Source organism: Vombatus ursinus, unplaced genomic scaffold (assembly GCF_900497805.2).
Source record: "Vombatus ursinus unplaced genomic scaffold, bare-nosed wombat genome assembly UNPS02014813.1, whole genome shotgun sequence".
NCBI classification, from domain to species: Eukaryota; Metazoa; Chordata; class Mammalia; order Diprotodontia; family Vombatidae; genus Vombatus; species Vombatus ursinus.
Genome location: NW_020954591.1, coordinates 3,627,635 through 3,648,098, shown reverse-complemented (window position 1 = coordinate 3,648,098; position 20,464 = coordinate 3,627,635). Strand labels below are relative to the sequence as shown.

Genomic DNA, 20,464 nt, shown 5'->3' with positions numbered 1-20,464 from the left:
TTAGGTGAGGTTGTTGTAGTCTAATTCGTGAAAAGAGGTCAGGCAGATTACGACAATCCTGCAAACACTTGAAGATGCTATTTTGCTACAGAAATACAAAACTGGTGGAATGTTTCATACTGAACTTAGACATTATATAGTTTTTTATGGATATTTTGCCACTTCCATTTAAAAGAGATGCAGGAGAATGATATTCACTAGGGATTCTCATTTAGTTTCTCAAGTCATCAAAAGCCAGTCCTCCTCATGGACCACTTAAAGGAACATAAATAGCAAATAGCCCCTTGAAGGAAATGCCAGAGCTAGCTGCCTGGCATGGAAAATGATCCTAAGAATATCTGTCTCAGTAGAATTCTCAACCCAGTTAAAAAAAAAAAGTTAATACCTCCCATAGTCCCCTTTGATTGAGAAGATCAAGTCACCTAAAATAATCAACCCCTGACAGTTACAAAATGTTCAAATAAAAATCATGCAATAGCTACTACACAGAGAGTTTTCAAAAGGAAAAAAAGGTAACAAAAAATGTGGAGGGTTTGAAAAACACAAGCTTACCAACATACACAATGCATCGTATAACTCATTGTACTTTGAGGAGCTTCTAGTACTAAATGTGCACTAAATGTGCAAATGCATTGTTCTGTCTACGGTAAAGATTGTGCATGATGGCTTTAAAATGACAGTATATAATTCTACATTTTGTACAAGAAGAGAAGAAGATAGACTAAGGCACTCCTGCTCCTCCGCTTGTTAAATGACAGAAGAGCATCACAAACAGATGCTTTAACCAGTAACGGAGGGGAAAATGCTTTGGCATTAACACTAAATATACTGTCCTTTTAACAGGAAGGAAAATTGATACTGAGCATGTGCAATGGAAAGAAAGCTGGCAATGTCAGTGTGAATAATGGGTGAAGAAAAGGAATGAGGGGGTGTGGTATCTCAATCAAGATTAAAATGAAACTGATAAAGCAGCATATGGACTGGATAACAAATCAAAAGCATGTTTATCCACTCAAGGAACTGGTTAATGGAGACTGCCAGCACGTTGCCATGGAAACACTGACTGTTGGAGCTGCACCATCTCATACCTTATCCAATACATTCCTGGTTGTTGGTAGTAGTCCAAAGACCCTGATCTCTTGATGGTAAACCCGTGGTCCAGCTGAGCAGAGAGAAATGGGGCAACTCAGTGGATCGACATTGTGCTAAAGAATCAAGACTCCAGACCAAGCCGTTCCTCATTTAGTGCACATATTTAGTATTGTTCATATCAGAAAGCTGGCTAACATTCTCAATCTATACATTTGAAATTAAAAAAAAAACTAACCTCTTCTATACATACTGGTAAATTGGAAACCAATTACTCTAAATTGAAATAGTTTCTAAAACAGGTACTCATAGTGCATTCATTTGAATATCTAATAATGTAACTCTCACTTGAAAATATATCAAAAGCTCTTCAGTATGGGCAGAGAATAGAAAATCATATTTTCCAATTAAGTGGAACTTTAATAATGAAATCAGCTCTAGCCCACCTAAGACAACAGTACACACACACACACACACACACACACACACACACACACACACACGGCTTAAATTGGACTATTTCATAATCATGGAATGTGAAATGATAAAAAGAATCAGGCTCTGGAGCCCCATCAATTACAGTAACTCAAATTTCTTTCTTTTCTCCTTCCTTTTAGTATTAACCTTCAAAAGCAGAGCTACTTGGCCATAACTAACAGCTTCTCCTTTATACCTGAATCTGAATAATAATTTGAAGTCCAAAGTTACAACATAAAACATTCACCACATTTTCCCTGGGACAAAAAGGACAAAAGAAATGAAAGCATTTGTCCATTAAGTTATATCTACGTATGCAAATATTTAAAGCGGTCTGTTTGGGGGGGGGGGGCTTATCTTTTGTTAAGAGTCATTGATTCTCTAATAACAACAGCCTAGCAACTGGGCCAGTAGTGAGTAAGCAACAACTCACTTTCATGAAAAAGTATTTCATAACAAAAATATTCGGGCTCTATTCTCCCCTCCTCCTCCAAGTCTCCACAGGCAATAGCTTCCATTTCTTTTCCTTAGAGAAAAGCCCCTGCGTGCTTTATTTAAAATGTAGTATTGGTGCAATGCTGATGACAGTTTTCAACTAGAAATTCACAAAGATATTTTTAAAAATATGCTTAGATACCAGTGCTAGACATAACATGGTGGGCATTTAGCATGTTGACTATAAATTACACTTTATCTAGTGTCCACGGTACAGCTGTAAGATTTAAGCTTAAATTTTAAAAAAGTATACTTTGTTTCATTTAGAAAAATTCAAAGGATACTTCCTGTTGGGAAAATGAGGGCGTGTATGGCTTCATAGCTTGTAGCTACAAGAAGAGCTAGTTCTTTATTGCCATCTACTGGCCAACTGAGGCACAACGTGAGCCCACTGAGAAGGGACGAAGGGCTATCGCAGCCTTTCTCTCCTTTATTAGAGGCACTCTTTTAGATGATTAGTAGAGGTTTGTTCAATTAGCCTGAACTATCCTATTTGCATAAGCAAAATTCAAAAATTTTCTTTTAGGTGCTATGGAGATTAGAGGTTAAGATGATAAACAGCAATAACTGAGGAAGGATAAATTGAAAGAGACAGCTTTGTCATAGGTCCTCCACCAAGCTCAGCAAATCTAATAAAGCCTGTGGCCTCTCCTCCCTTAGCCCAAGAAAAGTCCACTGTTAAAATGTCATCTCCAATTCTAGTCTATGTCCCCAGATTGCGTTTTAATAACCCTTTGTTTCCCCCTCCCTGGTCTTTTGTTTTGCTCTGTCACAGCTTAACTCCTTGGGAAGGCAGTGAGAGTCCCTTTTCCAGACAATGGTGTCTGGGGCTGGGAGGCAGAAAGTGGCATCCGTGAGGAAAGGCAGCCAGCGATTCCCCGGAGTCATTGGCTGACCTGAAGCTGTCAGGCAGCTTCTCCCCTCTGAAATGTGCTACCTGGTTCCTGTGGGCCTCAGTCTGGGCCACTGCTCCCCTAGCTAATATCATGGCTTTCATACAATTGAAAGTCATGGAATTAGTCTTTTCTTTGGTCTTAATAAGGAAGAAAGAAAAAAAAAACACCAACAAGAGTTTAACAACACAAACAAGAAAGACTAACAGCGGGGAAACCTGAACACCTAATTAACTGTGCTCATGAAATGAATGGCTTCCTTGAATACTAAGGTATATTTATTGCAAAGGTTATCTGGGTCCCCCTTTACTTGATGCCCTACAGAAGAAATATGCTCACAGAGTACAAAAATATTTCTATTGTTTTATAAACAGCTTTTTCCAAATAGAAAAATGGTAATTAAATCTCTAATTTAGGGAGGAGAGGCACCAGTCAAAATTAAAGGCTCCAATTCAGTTTTTTGGGGGAAACATTCTTTTCCACCCCTCCAATTCAATTCAGTGATTATTTACTAAGTGTCTACTATGTGCAAGGTGCTGGGGATGCAAAATAATGACATAGTCCTCAATCATGTGGCATTTACAAAGGGCTTTATCATCCTTGATTTTGTCCACATTATCTCAGCTCTCTCTCTTTCTCTCTCTTTTTAAAATCAATAATCACCTTAGACTGCTGTCTTTTCCTACTGAAACTTTAAAGAGTTAGAGTAATAATTTCTAGGAAAGTTGCAACCAGTATGCCCTAACCTAAGAAAAGAGAAACTTGGGGAGGGAATGGGTTGAGGACATTTAGGACTAAGTTGTATAATTTGTAGAAAATCAATACAATGATACTGGAGATTTTACTAAAAATTGTTGGCAATGAATAAGTGTCAGGGAAAGGGCTATACCAAACTAGACATTCCATTTGGGTTCAAAGCTACTTAGTATATTCTGAATAAATATCTTTATGCTGAAATCCATGGAAAAATCTATTAAAAAGAAGTTAATACTGAGTGAAGAGGGAACTTCTCAGCATTTAGCTAGATTAATAATTAAATATTTTTTTTTAGGCAATTGGGGTTAAGTGACTTGCTCAGGGTCACACAGCTAGTAAGTGTCAAGTGTTTGGTCTGAGGTCACATTTGAACTCAGGTCCTCCTGACTTCAGGGCTGGTGCTCTATCCACTGGACCACCTAGCTGCCCCTTAATAATTAAATTGTGAAAGGCAGCATAGTATAATGGAGAGGGGGCTGGCCTTGGCGTCAGTAAGAGCTGGGTTCAAATTCTGCCACTGACAACACTCTGTTAAGTGACTGAGTTTTTTAGTGTCCCAAGAAGCTGTCTAAAGCTATAAATTACAGATGAGCTGCATCTCCTATTGGTGGAAGGCATGGGGAACCACACTAATGAAATAAAAAAAAAAACCTCCTTATGCCCATTTCCAAGGGCAAACAGAACAAAATATATTATAAATTCAATATCAAATGGGACTTATTAAATCACCACTAGCAAAGAACATATATTCTGCCTTCCAATTATATTATATTTATTTCCAGGATTGGACACAGCATCTAAATAAAAATCTAAATAAATAAATATCTAAATAAATGATAGGGGGACTCTATTACTAAAGCATTGTTCTTTTTAGGTTATGCTTTAATTTTAGTTGGATAGTAGTTCATATTTAGGATACTTTTTCCTTATACCATCCTCTGAGATAGGTTAACCTCTTCAAAAAAAAAAGGGAAAGCTGGTTTAAAGAATTCATTGGCTTGCCCAATGCTACACCAGAAAAGAATTTTTCCACTCTTAGTCATATTGTCTATACCTACTCTGAACTACACATTATGACTGTTTACATATACATGGGAGGATAGAAGCATATATGATATACTCACTATTAGCACCCAGCGCACAGACATGGCTAAGTGTCTTATAGGATTGCATATAAATATATGAGTTCTATCTGGTATTCTCTTTTTCTTAAAAATTGGCCATGGAGCTTTACACCAATACTCTGTAATATGCTTTTAAAAAATATTAAATTGGTTTTCTCCAAAGGACTTCTATTAATTTATAGATGTTAGTAGAAGATTATTTTAAAAGAAGCTTAAAGTTATAATAATAATACATAATTTAAAGCTGTTTAAGTGTATCGCTCTTACTCAGCATTGCCCAACCTATTTGCAACTTGTAAGTATACTTTCCCTTTGAAACAGATTGTAATCTGAGTGTTCTTTGCTGATGAACTGATAAATTAGTATTTAACTATAACCACACTAATCTTATAATGTTTGGAAAAAATTATGTCAGGGTACCCAAGACTCTTTTATAGTAAGCCTGTGTTGTATTTTTACCCCACTTATTTGGATGTTTAGTAAATCTCTGTGGATAACAGTCCAGAATTTCTCCAGATTCAACAAAAAATGGAAGTTCACATCCCATCCTATTAGTTCTTTGTCAATGGAACAGAAATACTGGTATCCTTACACGTTACAAAACTGCCATTACTACTGTGAACAACTGAGGAAGGTTTAACCAAGAAACCAAACAAAACAGAAAAGAAACCAAAAGAAAATAACAGGCAACGAAAAGCATCGTTTCTAGAAGCTGAAATTCCTTTGAAAGAGTAGTGGAATAGTATTTCTCGTGGAAAAATGAGCTGATGGCCCATATCAAAAGAAAATTTTTGGAATCAAACAGTTTGGAATAAATAGGCTCACATTTCAAATGAACAATGGGTATGCAAAATTTCAATGCTGGGAGAATTACTATGGACATTATTTTAAAATTATTTAAAAAAATACATCAACAATACTAGGTCAAGACGGAAAGCTGAGGAGCACAGAAAACAAGAGGGACAATTTGCTTCTGCAATAAGGCAATTTTTTTTATGAAAAACTAAAATGGAAAGGTAAGAATCACAGCTTGAAATTTGAAATCCTCGTAATACTGAGGGATCGTCTGAGGAGTATGCATTTCTTCAGTACAACCAGTTTGCCCTTAAGAGCCAGATTTAGTCCTTGAGTTAAGTTTGCTTCATGCTGATTTAACCCACCAAGGAAGAGGTTGAGCTGAGAAACATGAAAGTGGGAACAGGATGAGAAAGTGTACATATGTGCCATCTGCAATTGATGGAAGCTTGGAACAAACACTGAGTAGAAATCAGATATGGAAAGACTCGTGTTTAGTGTGGTATTTCGTTTTCTTTAACTTCATCTCATGCTCAACCATTGTACTGAAGATGAAGAAGGAGAATTTTTAAAAGTTAAAAACACCCAGAGATATATTTAAGAACTCAGGTTTGTTCTTACGAAAATGGGTACTGTTCAGGAGCACGCATACTCTCAAACTTAACATATCATGTTATCAACTTTTTTCCTATGTATCGTCCCGGGAAAGGAAAAACACATCAGTGTTTATTTTCATACTGAATGTGCCACTGAAATTAGGTTTTTTTTTAAAATAGGAAATGTTAGAAATTCCAATAATTTGGGCCTTGACTATATTTATACTAGAATGTGACACAAGCAAGAATGAAGTTTCCTCATTTCTGTGTCCAATTTAATCTTTGCCTAGAGCTGCTATCAAATTGTATGTCATGTATATCTAAAAGTGCAAAAGGAAAAAAAATTCTTGCATGGCAGCATTCAAAAATGGTAAACGCTAAAAGAATTTCAACCATAAGAATGACAATTTATAAGCAGCGACAAGCCATTGGGACTCCTTTTGGTGTTCACAGCATTTGAATTTTTTCACCGAATATTTGACTGCACAAATATTCTATTGGATTTTAGTCTACATTTATGCCTGGTACAACTAGCTCTAGTGAGTTTTTTCTTCTTTTTTGCTAGTTTCTCCCTGCAATGTCCTCTCACTCAGCTTCCTCCTCACCTCTTTGGGTCTTGGCAGAAAGACATCATGAACTACTCCTTTCAGCCAAAAAGCTTATCTTGGTGGAAAGTCCAGTGTGGGGGAGACTTTTTTTTTTGCTTAAAAATGAGTTATAAAATGACTGGATACTACAGGACACCCTGGAGGTGTTGGATAATGATGTGCCTCACAGGGAAAAATCATCTGCGAAAGTATCCAATACATCTCAGAAACCAGAATCCCCTCTGTTGCATTAAGTGCTAGAGCTGTCTAAGGAAATGACCCAATCTGATGTCTACCGGTGCAGTAGTCTCCTTAGGAGAGCCCGTCTCTCAGGCTCCTTTTAAAATGTTATAGTTGTGTATTTCAGATGCTTACTGCTATGACAGAAACCCCGGCTGCTGTGCTGTTGGGCTTGGGGCCTGTGTTGAAATGCTTCTTTATCTTTCCAGCTACTGACAGCTGATGTTCATTCTCAGGGAGGCCATCATCCTGAAAGGAATAGAGAGAGAAGGAAAAATTCTGAGAGAAATGCAAAATAAGGTTAAAAAAAAGGTTTTCTTCTAAAAACAAGCAGTGATCTTTGAAATATAAAACACCAGTTGTTAGGAAAAGTCAATCCTGGTGTTGTCTTCCCATTAAAACAACAACAACAACAACAACAACAATAACAACACTATTAGAAATATAACTCGATGGGCCTGTTGGTTTCCATAGCTGCTACAAAATTAATCTGGCTTTACTCTCTCTATGATTTGATTCTCAGGAATAATTCTCAAAATGATTATAAAACTACTTCTTGTTCTCACCTTTTTATTTTCTAGTATTAGACAATTTCTAATAACAAAAGTATATGGCTCCAAGTACATGTTTATAAAATACAAAATCGATCTCAAAACCCAGAAATCAATGAAAACCTTCATTTCTCTAATGTAAGAGCGTCTCCAGGTAACCTTCCTAGCACATCATTCTGGCTCCCGTCCATTGGGACTGATTGGTATGTTCCAGTGCCCTGTCACTTAACAAACCCAGGCTTTGTTTCAACAGCAGATCAGTCTAATACTGGTTTAGGTAGGTAGATTCCTGAGTTGCTTCTATGGGTGATTTTTCCCCTTTGCATCACTAAATTAAAAAAAAAAACAGACTCATACATCTTTGGAAGGGATCTTAGAGGTAATTAGTTCAACGCCCTCATTTTATAGATGATAAAACTGAGGCTCAGACGAACTAAATGGCCTTCCCAGAATGACACAGCTAGTAAGTGTCTGAGGTGGAATTTGAACTCATTTTCCTCACTCCAAATCCAGTTCTCTTTCCATTGTACCATGTTATCTCTCACTTATGTCTTTCAAGAACAAAAAGTGTCTAGCCTCACCCTACGACCTTGTGAAAAGGAGATTCCACAATCTACTTCAGTAATCTAATTTCTCTTACAAAACCTTACAGTCAGAAAATTCTTTTAATTTTAAATCTTTCCTGCTGATCTCACAGCCTGTCTGCTGTTATTATGATACACTATATAAGGGATGCCATTTGAATTCATTGTTTGCATACTGTGGGGGCATTCTGAGATTGCAAGAGGGGTTAATGATATTTTAACAGATGCTATTCAACTAGGAATGAATCCATGGGAAAAAACTATTGGAGTGCCTCTGATATGCTAATAAATGGATATGATGGAGTCTTGGCTCCAACATTGAATAGTTGTGACCATGCTATAATAATAACAGCTTGAATTTATGTAGCATTCTAAATACACATCATCTCATTTGATTCTCAAAACAACCTTTATTATCCCTATTTTATAGATGAGGGAACTAAGGATGAGAGGTCTTGCTCAGAGTGACAGCTAGTCATTTAGCTCCTCTGAGTCTCAGTTTCCCCATCTGTAAGATGGAGATAGAAAGATTTTCAACATTTACTTCAAAGGTGGATATTCATGCTTGATGAAAAGGATGAATTTTGATTTCATAAATGCATTCATAATTTGAATCTTAGTTAGCTAATCAATTTACCACTAGGCTTATCTGGGCTAAATTATGAGTTATAGTTATTTCCTCACAGAGTTGTCAGTAATTCTCTGCTGATATGACATTTATCTGGAAAATGTGGTCCCCTTTTTTTTTAAATGGTTCCTTCTAATAAGGAATTAGTGCTTTATATAAGCAAGGATCAACTATCCTTGGCAGAAGGTTCCCAAACAGGGGGAATCTGTGACCATTATGAAAAGGGATAAATCCAATATGGTTGCATCCAATTTTATCACTGAATGAGGTTACTTTTGGTTCCTCCATATTTGCCCCTACCATCCAGTTGATTACTGTGACTGACAATTCTTTTTTTTTTTTTTTGTCTTGTTCTTATCTTCAGATCTGACCCTTCTTTTCCCTTTCCACAGCTAATGCCTTAGAGTTCAGGCCCTCATCACATCGTGGTCAGACTATTGCAACAGCCTTACTATTGGCTTTGCTGCCTCCAGATTCTCCCTTCTCCAAAGCATCCTACACACAGCTGCTAGAACAATCTTCCTCACATGCTGTTTTCATCACGTCCCTCTTTTCTTAGAAAACCCACAGTGCTGGCTACCATTGGGTCAAATCCAACGGCTGGATGCCGAACTCATCTTCAATGCCCTTCACCAACTTGTTTCCCTTCTTCACTGCCCTCATTTCCTATTATTCTTTAATGCAAATTCCTCCATTTCTGTCACCAAAAACAATTGTTACTGTTCCTTATGCAAAACTTATCCCTACTTCTACGTGAAGAGAAAGGCCAATAATAACAGCTTACATTAATAAAACCATGATAACTCATTAATATACAGTACTTTTTGTGGAGGGATGGGAGACCTCGGTAATTTCACTGGTATGATAAACTTCCAGTGTGGAAACTTCCTTCACAGATTTAGATCAGCAATTTGTCTACAACATCTTAAAGAGTTGCCTGAAGCTCTGTATTATATGAATGTGGCAGTGTGGTATAGTGAGATCATAGAATCTCAAATTTAGACGGGATATCGGAGGCAACCAGGCTGATGAACAATCTCAGAGAAAGCAAATTAAGGCTTCAAAGAATCCCAGAGTTCAATGGGACTTCAGAGGTCATCTAGTACAACCTATACCTGAAGGAAAATCTCCTCTACCATATACCGATCAAGCGAACATCTAGACTTCACTGGAGATATCAATTGAGGGGAAAGCCCACTAGCTTCCAGCCCATTCTAGTTTTAGATCTCTCTAACTGTTAGGAAATACTCCCTCTCATCAAACTCATATCTGCTTTTCTGTATCTTCCTCCTATTCGTGAAAAAAGTATGAAGTGCTGACTGTGTACTAGGGCCTCTTGCTAGGTACTAAGTGGAGTTAATCTGTTTTCACCTTTACTATGTTTCAGGTCCCTCTTCAGGCCTTATTTTTTCACCTCTAGGCTTAGCCCAGCCCTAATTCTTGATGAGCTATGCCAGTCTTCTTGATGGACCCCATTAGTTCTGGTCTTTTGGGGTTGGTGCCAGGCCCCACTTGTGGGACACAAATTATCTTTTTTTTTTTTTTTTTTTCAGATTTAAATGAAGTCCTGAACTTTGCTCAGGCAAAAGTATGCCTTTATACTCCGGAGTATAGTCAAGTCTTAGAAGTAATCAGAGCTGCTTTTTCCATTTATAAATTTTATCTGGAAGTTTTGAGCAGAATACAGTTTAAAAGTAATAAACAAGTAGTCTGGGGGATATAGTTTGTATTTGTTCCCCATTAGTAGGCTTGGCTAAGTTACTACTTGTGTAGCTTCCCTGGGCCTCAGTTTCTTCATCTGTAAAATGAGGGGGCTGGGCTATATATAACCTCACAGGTCTCTTCCAGTTATAGATCAATGATTTTATGACTATTTGGTATGGATAAAATAAATAACTTAAATCATACCTTATTAAGTAAATGAGGACCATTAGTACTTATTTTTAGCATGATCATCATCCCAGTGTGGATAATGGGCCAAAAATGTGCTCTGTATTTTCAGGATGGATATGACAAAGCTGGCAGCATTTTGCAAATAGTTTCAGTATTACTAACACATTCTGGGCTTTGAGCCTCTCCTGAAATCTGACATAGGTTGGTTGTGGTTTGAGGTTAGTGGTTTGTGATTAAAAAATTCCCATCTATGATTTGGCAGAATATTGCAGCTGACAAGAAAAAAATCAGGGTGTAAAACAGAAAATGAGCCACAGCAGCTGCTTCTTGGACAGCCAACATTCCCTTGTCTCCCCGTTTTCAATTGGGGTGGAGTGGGGTGAGAACGCTATTCTCTAGTAAGCATTTTTTCCCTTCCTTTGCCACTGAGAAAAACCATTTTGAGGACAGTGTCTTGCTGAACTGTCCCCAAGTCCATTTTTACCTTCTTCCTGTAGATGTAATTTTCAACCTTTTCACTTGTTGCCAGGACTATAGGATTAATAGTATCTCTAAATCTGAACTATTTACCGGGGGAGTGTCCCAGGTTTAAATTAATCCCAGGTTAAAAAAAAAGTGCCATAAAACAAGAGGCTTGGTTTCCCAATTGCTCGTTCTGCTGCTCTGTGACTTCTCTTAATGATCCCTAGTTCTACATTCTCCCCATGCCCATTACCTCTTCTCGGTCTATTCCCTCATTTCTGGTTGGGAAAACTTGAAGAGAAAATGTTTTAAGTAAACCAAGATTTGCCTTAGAATCTGGGGAGGATTAACATCTCTCATCAAAATGTTAGCTCTATGAAGCCCAATGTATCTTTGTGAATACAGAGGGTGTCACTTTTTTGGACCACCACTGGCTGTCATTTCATTTCAACGTTGCTTTAGTTTTTGATTGGTTTGCTAGATCCAGAGGATTATATTCCTTACAAAGAGTTTGAATAAAATCTACATAGGACATGGACAGTGAAGTCTTTTCCGGGTCAACTTAAAAATTCACATGGCTGCACTGTACTTCTTAGAGGGGCCATCTATTGATTCATTTCTTGTCCCTTTCCCTCATCTGTTCATATAAGAGATGCTTAATAATACTGAATTATGGAATTGAGAAGAGGCAGAGCAAGGACCAGAGAAGACAGTCACTCATGTTTCTGAGTGTGGAAAAGCTTGTGAAAGTCTTTTTGGCCACTTATTAAGTTATTGCAGAGAGACAGTATGGGTAGAATAATGGGTAAAATGCTGCATTTGGACTCAGGAAGTGTGCATGTGTGTGTTTGTGTGCATATGTATACATGCTTGGTATTAGGGAAAAACTTATCTCCTTGATTATGGTTTGCTTAAGCTGTTCTTAAAATTGTTTTGTATTCTACTAATTCACAGCAACGGATAGTGAAGGCTAGTGTTCTGAGAGGATGCAGTGTGGAAGGAGAATAGTCCATACCAATTTAATGAAAAGTTTAGAGTATGTCAATAATGCACTCATGCATCTGTATATATCGACTGAGCTGTTGACTAACAGATCTAATTGATGAATCCCTTCTAAGACAGAAGAGTACTTATGTGGAGAGTGGATAATAGGGGACGGGTACATGTAAGGTAAAGTGCACAAAAACTGTAAGCCTGTAGAAACTGTTAAGTACAGGTAAGTTTCAGGTGACTGAGCTTTGGTTACTCTTCAGCTATCCACTTCTTAAGGGGAGATTTTCTCTTTGAGTCCAAATGTGCCAGGTGAACCAGTCATTGTAAAAGTAATGGGAGAAAATGAGGATGAATGAGCTGGCCCCTGAAAAGTGTTTAGACTGTTTCCTTAGGGTTCAACTGATTATTCTGATTGTTTTCTTGCACAACTTCCTCTCCTGTGGTCACAAATTGAATGTTGCAATGAGCTTGTCTTTTGGTTTCTAATTTATTACTCCTAATTGATTGGTTGCTCATTTATTTCTCTCAGAGACCTCAGTAAATACAAAATTATGGGTATGAAAGTCCAAATTAGAGCTTGCTTTATTTTCTTGTGAGGGGAAGAATGACAGTTTAAGTAATATAGAAATGTAATTACTATTATAAGTATCTTTGCAAATCAGAATTTCTTGAAATTTGCTGAAAAACACACAAACTATCTGTTCTCAGAGTTTAAGGAAAAGTTTGTCTTGAAGTTCAGATTATAGGCAGGAAATTTTTATTAATCAAATCTGGGCTAGAAAATTGTTCACACCTTGTCCTGTATTTTAGGATGTATTTTTTGGGAATCTGAGAGTTTGAAATTAAAATGCTTGGAGTATCAGAATAAAAGCAAGATTAGGAGTTCTAGAAGATGTGACACAGTTTCCTTATTGGGTCAAGAGATTCTGTGTAGGAGAGAAACTGAAATAGACTAAATTGTGGTAGAACCAAGAAGCTAGAAACCCCAGTTCTGAAAGAGCAGGCTGTCCATTCATGTCAATGCTAACAGTTGTAAGTCTGCACAATTTTGTTTCTTAAATTAAAAACATCTGGGAAATGGTTGACGTGAGGTTGTTTTAGTGGTTTGGGAATGGACTTAACAGGTTATGCTGTTTCCAACAACATTCCAAGTATATTTATCATAAAAACTGAAACTGAAAATGTATCAGGGTAGGGCCTATTAGACTCCTGATAAATTCCAAAGACATCAGTTATTCACCAAGTAATCTGTTGGTAAATAACCAGCATGAAAGTTTTTATTTAGAGCTATAAAATGGCTATTTGTTTACTATAATTCTCTTGGCTCATTCTCCATTATGATCCTGAAAAACGCTGCTATCATAACTTAAACCTCTCTGACTTGTTCTATGGGGGCTGTCCTATTATCACGGGTTCTCATGGAGGTGTTCACTGCTTTTGGTATGACAACTGTTCTTACCATTGAATCCAGTTGCTACTAACTTACTCCTTTCCAGAAGTATACAAGGGGTGTAGTTGCTGTCTCCAGAAGGGACTGTAGCTGGAATTCACTTCTCCCAAATTTCCAGCATCCCAGGATAGAAAATGTTGTAAACTTGGCATGCAATTTTTCAAAAGGTTGCCAACCCTTGCATTAAAACGTTGTTCCCAGACTTATCCTATAGCGACCTACTTCTGCTTTTCTGTAATGTAAAACTGGAAACACAGGCTACAATTTAAGGCAAGTGAGTAGATAGCTTTATGTTTCCCTACATTTTACAACTAAGTTTTTTTCAGTTGAGTGGATTGCCAAAAGGTATAGCCTGATAAATTTTGTGCCCTGCAATTTGTTTATCTTCCATTACGGCCTTGGGATCTGTTTAAAGCTAGTGCAGACATACAAAGCATTGGTATAAATCTTACCAATATGTTTCTGAGAAATACAAGGTTAGTCTAAGAAATTCTCTTGTAGGTTAAAAAAAAAAGTGTGTGTGTATGGGAGGTGTGGGAGGAGGGGTTGGTATCAGGATTGGACTACTCCAGACTTAGCTTTTCCTAGTGATGTAATAAGTATTTTTGGTAGAAGGAAGTTGGAGTGGTAGTAACCTGGAAACTGTCTACTGGCATATACTCATGGAAATATACTTATTTTTGGTGGTAATTCAACACTAATTGGAATCAAAGATGGTTGCAAAAACTACTACTTGATATTCTCCACTGAGGAACTTTTTCTTTGTCTGAGATCCTGGCTTTAATGGAATGGGATAGAGTAGGATATTTTTAAACAGTTAACCAAGGGAATTCAGAAAAAATACAGCAACATGGTTGCTGTTTCATGTCATATACTTTCATGGAGGCAAATGTCAATCCTGGAACTGGATTCTTACATAGAAGTGATGGATGTGGAAAGAGGGTGAGAGGGGCTTGGTGTAATATTTCTATCTCTTATTATTTCTAGCGTTTCATTTCTTCTGAAGGGCTAAAGTGTTTGTTGTCCTAAATTCTAGGATGGGATTTCATCTAGAGTTGTTTTAAAGCATCAAAGGATGGTCATATGAATGACTATTCATCTCTTTATCTACTTATTGATATAAAACACAAAATCTTGTCTGGTGATGAGGCTGAGATCTTGTTAAAGCTGGATAATGAGAATTAGAGTAATTCCATTCTCAAGAACATTGAGAAAGCAATTGAACACAGTTTCTACCACAAAACCTGAATAGGCTTGTGCTTAAAATGCCTGCATTGGGAAGTATATTTAAGAATTTCATGTCTGGGATAATTATATAAAGCAAATATGCTTCTTGAAAGGTGGGGGATATAATGAAAAGGGCACTGGACTTAGAATAGAAAATCTGAAGTCAAATCTTGGCTCTATCACCTAGTACCTAGGTGATGTTTGGTAAACCATTTAATCTCTCAAAACCTTAGTTTCCATTCATTTGTGAAAGGGGAATAATGAAGCCTTAAGTAAAACAAATAGCCTAAATTCCAATAGGACTTCACAGTTTACATCTGAATCTTGTACTAGCCCTACCTAGGATGCAGGTACAATAAATTGAAGTTCATCAACATGAATTGTCTTGCCTAAGGTCTTGCAGTTAATAAGTAGCAGAGTTGGAATTCAAACTCAATCCTTCTGACTTCAAATCTAGAACTTTTATCATGCTGCCATGTTATAAACTTGTACTTTATAAACTTTAGCTATGATGATGATGATGATGCGAAAAGAGGAAAGGGCCCAGAACAGAGGTATACTGTATTACTGTCAATCTGAGTGCACAATACAAAATGTATACCATCACTAATTCCCTGTAACACCAAGTCATTTGATGAATTTATTGGTTGATTGAAAGGATCTTGCTCATCAATAGCATTTGTTATCATTCAGAGATTTTAATTTCAGCAACAAAATCAACAGCCTGGTGAATGTCTTGGGATTCACATCATGGAACCGTGCTCTATCTGTCTTATTGTTCCAAGTTTGAAGATTTTTTTTACAGGATTCCCTTTTGAGACTGAATCACCATGTCATAGAAAAGAAAATAACAACTTCAAATATGACTGCTTTCTGTAGCATACAAGGCAGAGAACTCCTGCCAACAGAATTAACAGAATAAGAAAAGACATGAAACTATGGATTTAATTCAACAAGTGATGGTGGGGTAGAGTTGAAATTGCAGTGGACTCAGAGTTAGAAAAGCATTGGGTTCACATCCTGTCAATGATACTAGATGTACCACTAGGATGGGATAGACCAGGTAGTTAACCTATCTGTGCCTAAGTTTCTACATTTGCAAAATGGGGATAGTAATTCCTGTAGGATATATTTTACTGGGTTGTTGAGCTGCCCAAATAAGAGAAACTATGTAATACCTTTAACCTCAAAGTTCTATACTATATATAAAGTTTTATATATCAGGTATTGGTTTTAGCACACAAGCTAACAATCATTAAGCACCTATCGAGTGCATTGTTAGGCAAAGGACAAAAGTAATTTTGTAAGTCACTCTGCCCTCAGAAAGTGTATGCAATTGAACTGGGTGGATCTTCAATAAAAAAAAAAGTGTTTTGACAAGTAAAGATAAGAAGGGAGTATTCTCTAGGCTTTCGGTTTGGCTTATATTAATGGATGGAGTGAGGAAAGGATGGGATAAAATTGGGGGAGAGTCAATAGACCACTTTGGTTGGAACATATGAAAAGGTATAAAATGGAATAAAGTAGGTTGGAGGCAGATTTTTAAGGAGTTTATATTTCTTCTTAGAGGCAATAGGGAAGACTGGAGATTTTTAAGGATGGGAGTAATATGTTAAGATCTGTAAATTAGAAAAATATTTTAGCAGCTACATAAAAGGTGTATGACAGAAGGGAGAGAACAGAGTGATGGGGATCAATAAGGAAGTTATTATAATAACTGAGGTAAGAGATGATCCGCTCCTGAACTAGGTTCATGTGAGTTTGTACAGTTATGTGGAGATGGATATGAGAAATATCATTGAGGCAGAGGCAACAGGGCTTAGCAAATGACTCGATCAAGGATGTGAACTGAGCCAAAGATAATTTGGGTTTTGGACTGCGTGACTAGGAAGGTGGTGATGAGATTTAAAGAAAAATGGAAGTCGAAGGGAAGGACAGGTCCAGGTGAAAGACAGACAAGTTCTGTTTTAGATATATTGAGTTTGAGGTCCTAGGAGGAAATCTAGGAAGGACTGTCCAGCAGGTCATCACACTGTAGGTCAAGGGAAAGATTGGGGTCTGATATGTAGAATTTGTAGTCTTTTGCATAGTGGGGATAATTGAAGTCATGAACTTGAATAAGATCATCCAATGGAAGAGTTTAAAGAGAAAAAGGGAGTCTAGAATAGAACCTTGGGGAGTTTTCAAAGTTCGACAGGACAATGAGAAGATGAGGCAAACAGGGGACTCAGAAGCAGGGGGCAGTAGAAGAAGGTTACAGAAGCTAAGGGAAAAGAGGGATATCAAGAAAGATTGGCAGTAAGGAATGTTAAATGATGTAGTAAAGTAATGACGGACAAGGACTGAAAAAAGGGGCCAACGGATTTGCCAACTAAGGAGTCGTTGGAGATTTTGAAGAAAGGTATGTCAATAGATAGGGTCTTGGGGATGAAGTCATAAGAAGTTAAAGAGTCAAAACATGGTAAGAAGTTAAGGCTGTTACTATAGTTTGCTCACTACTCTACTATAGCAGCTAGGCAGTATAATGAATAGAAGGCTGGGCAGGGAGTCACTAAGACCTGTGTTCAAAACAGACCTCAGATGTTTACTAGCTGAGTGACCCTGGGCAAGTCATTTAACTTCTGTTTGCCTCAGTTTCCTCATCTGTAAAATGGAAGTCATAATAACACCTATCTCCAAGGGTTGTTGTGAGGGTCAGAAGAGATAACAATTGCAAAGTGCTTTGTGCAATGCCTGGCACAAATGTTAGCTTTATTATTTCTGGAAGTTTAGCAGAGACAAGGAAGAGAGATATAAGACTTGATATACCTTAAAAGAGTAGGCATGTATGCATAGGAGTTATCACATCACTGCAACTTATCATACTTAAACTGAAAGTCAGGTTGAAGGGACTGGAGTAGACTACTGAAGGACATCCTGACCAGACTGTTGGAGAAGACTGGCCAGCAAGATTTGTGGGTTTCCCATTGCTCAGTTTGTCACTCCATGTTCTACAACACAAACCCATCTTGATGAATTGATGAAGGATTGATATGCAAAGCTTTGCATCAACTGTTTCTACCCTGACTTGTCTGAGGACTTAAAATGATAAACAAGAATATATTCTGGATGCTGCTGTGCGTAACTGATTCTTTTTTAAAAATTTCACCTTTGCTAGCAACTACAGAGTTAGACCACAATGGGTTCTTGTCACTAATGATTGAGGCCTTTGTTATACAGGCCTGAGTATAGTTGACACCAGTGGTGTTATCCAACTGTAAAAAGAGTTCCTCCCATTGTGACTCCACGGAAGCACAAATATTAAAAGCATCTCCTTTTGAAGCACTAGTACTGATTTTTCATGTATATTTCCTGAAGAATCACCAGAGCCACAAGGTGATACTACAGTGGCTGAAGTGCAGTCACCTGGTAGTTCTATGCTTACTAGCAACACACAGTTTTGCTAGGTAAAAGGTTGTTAGCCGAGGGGAAAAGTAATATCTATATATCTACATGTACACATGTATACATACATACACATATGTACATCTTTTATACACATACACATGTTTATTTTTCTATATTTTTTATTTCTATAGTGCCATGCTACAGTGACTTTTAAGACAGAATTTGATAGCAGTAAAGTCATGTGAAGGTCAATGTTTTTTTTTCTGTTTACTCATATCCAGTACAAACATCTTTTCAGTGACAGACATGAAATATGTTACTTTTCTTTTCCTAAGCCTTAGTCTTAAAGAGGGAAGAGTTATTAGGAAATCCGTTAATTTAAAAAAATATGAAGATTAGACATGAAAGGTAAAAATTTACTTACATTAACCCATGGATGTTCAAGGACTTGCAAAGCTGAAAATCGCTGATCAACATCCACCAACAGCATCATGGTAATGAGCTCCTGTGAAATCAAAGATAGATCCAGTTTATATAATTTTTATAACCAAAACCCAACATTTTTAAGTACCAACTTTCTATTCCAAGTTGGAAAAGTATTATAATGCTCTTTTTTTTTTTGCATTTCCAGAAATTTTATTTCATTAAAATTATAGAGGACCATTTCTCAGTGGTTAGATTTTACTGTTTCAGAAGTAATTTTTTTGGGTCTATCTTTTCTTAAATACATTGTTTTATCCTTTGATATCTGAACAGTAGCCTGAAAAGATTTTTTTTAAAATTAAAATTTTAGGACCACTGGTTGGTATAGAAAAAAAATCCAATAAAATGTGAGATACAAAAATTCTAAAATTCTATTTTATAAATAACCACCTTTTAGTAGATGGATTGTGCATCCTCTCAAAGGCACAGTATTAAACTAGAGGTAAAAAAATTTAAATTCTAAATAGATTACTTCAATACAGAAATCACATTTCCTGCATTTTTATTCATTTTTACCCTTGAAGGAAAATTAGTTTTTCTCTTCGAAACCAGATAATATGCTTAGGTTAAAAAAGAAAAGACATAGAAAGAACATGATAATGGCTTATGTATGTTTGTGGGTTATTATGTATATGTATGCATAGATATATACACACATATATGTAATATATGTGATATATGATATATGTCTGTCTGTCTGTGTATCTATCTAGCTATATTCCACAAAGATGAAGAAACAGCTTAAATGGGAGTAGTTTTGTTAAGATGTTAATGTGATTCTTCTGGATGATTTGATGGTTCTGGAGCAAGGATAACAAATCCAAGGATTAATGAAGGCACTGAAATCTTGAAATCACAGCTTGGGTTGGACTGTCGTGTCAGCGATCAGTTTGTTTCACTTGTGAATGCCTAGATAACAGAGTAAACGTAACTCCCTTTGAAAATAGCCGGCAGTGTCACAGCACTCAAGTGCTGAAAATACTTTGGTGGTGAATTTTCTGAGGAGGCAATGCAGTGTTAGCAGGAGAAGCAGAGAATTCTGAGTCAGAAGATCTGGTTTCAAGGCCTGTTCTGTCATTCGCTATCTGTCTAGGCAACTACTCAAACCTCAGTTTTTTCATTTGTAAGATGGGGATAATAATACTGTAGGATATACAGGACTACCATGAAAATCAAACGATGTAAAACATGGAGAACCCCATACTGTATACTGTATCATGGGAAACCCCATATAAATGTCAGTTATACTACCGATATCAGTCGCAACCAACTGAAGGAAATCTATCATTTATTCATTCATTTAGCAACTGTTTAGGGAGCTTTTACTCAGTGTGAGGTACTTTGTGGAGAACTACGAGAAATGCAAAAATATATAAGTACCTGCCCTCAAGAAGATAGGTCAATCTAGGGGAGATAAAACACATAGAAAATAACTGGAAAACAAGGAAAAAGACCATAAGGGCATTAGCAATAGTACAGATAAGAAGTGCTATAGGTGTTTAGAAGAATGAAATATTGCTTCATCCTCGTCTGGAGGGATTAAGGAAGGGGTCACTGGAACTAGGCCTTGAAGCATGGGTTAGACTTTGGTAGGTAGAGGAAAGAAGGAAGGACCATAATCAATGATAAAAAGGTACAACTGTTAGTCCTTCATAACTTGCCTCAAACATTTTGGGTGACTCTTTACCACTACCTCTATCTCAAAATACTAAATCTTCAGGTTGCATTTAAAGCCCTTCACAATATGACTCTCA

At 37.0% G+C, this 20,464-nt stretch overlaps 1 protein-coding gene across 1 annotated transcript in view; it reads right to left on the bottom strand.

The window, feature by feature from the left end:
• Positions 1–20,464, bottom strand: part of DCLK1 (doublecortin like kinase 1) — a 397,676-nt gene that overhangs the window by 21,620 nt on the left and 355,592 nt on the right. Inside the window, exons 15-17 of the mRNA XM_027835226.1 lie at positions 18,652–18,732; positions 7,188–7,301; positions 1,089–1,162 (exon numbers count right to left, since the gene is read on the bottom strand). Of these exons, the coding sequence (XP_027691027.1) occupies positions 1,089–1,162; positions 7,188–7,301; positions 18,652–18,732 (269 nt within the window). The remainder of the gene's footprint in view (positions 1–1,088; positions 1,163–7,187; positions 7,302–18,651; positions 18,733–20,464) is intronic.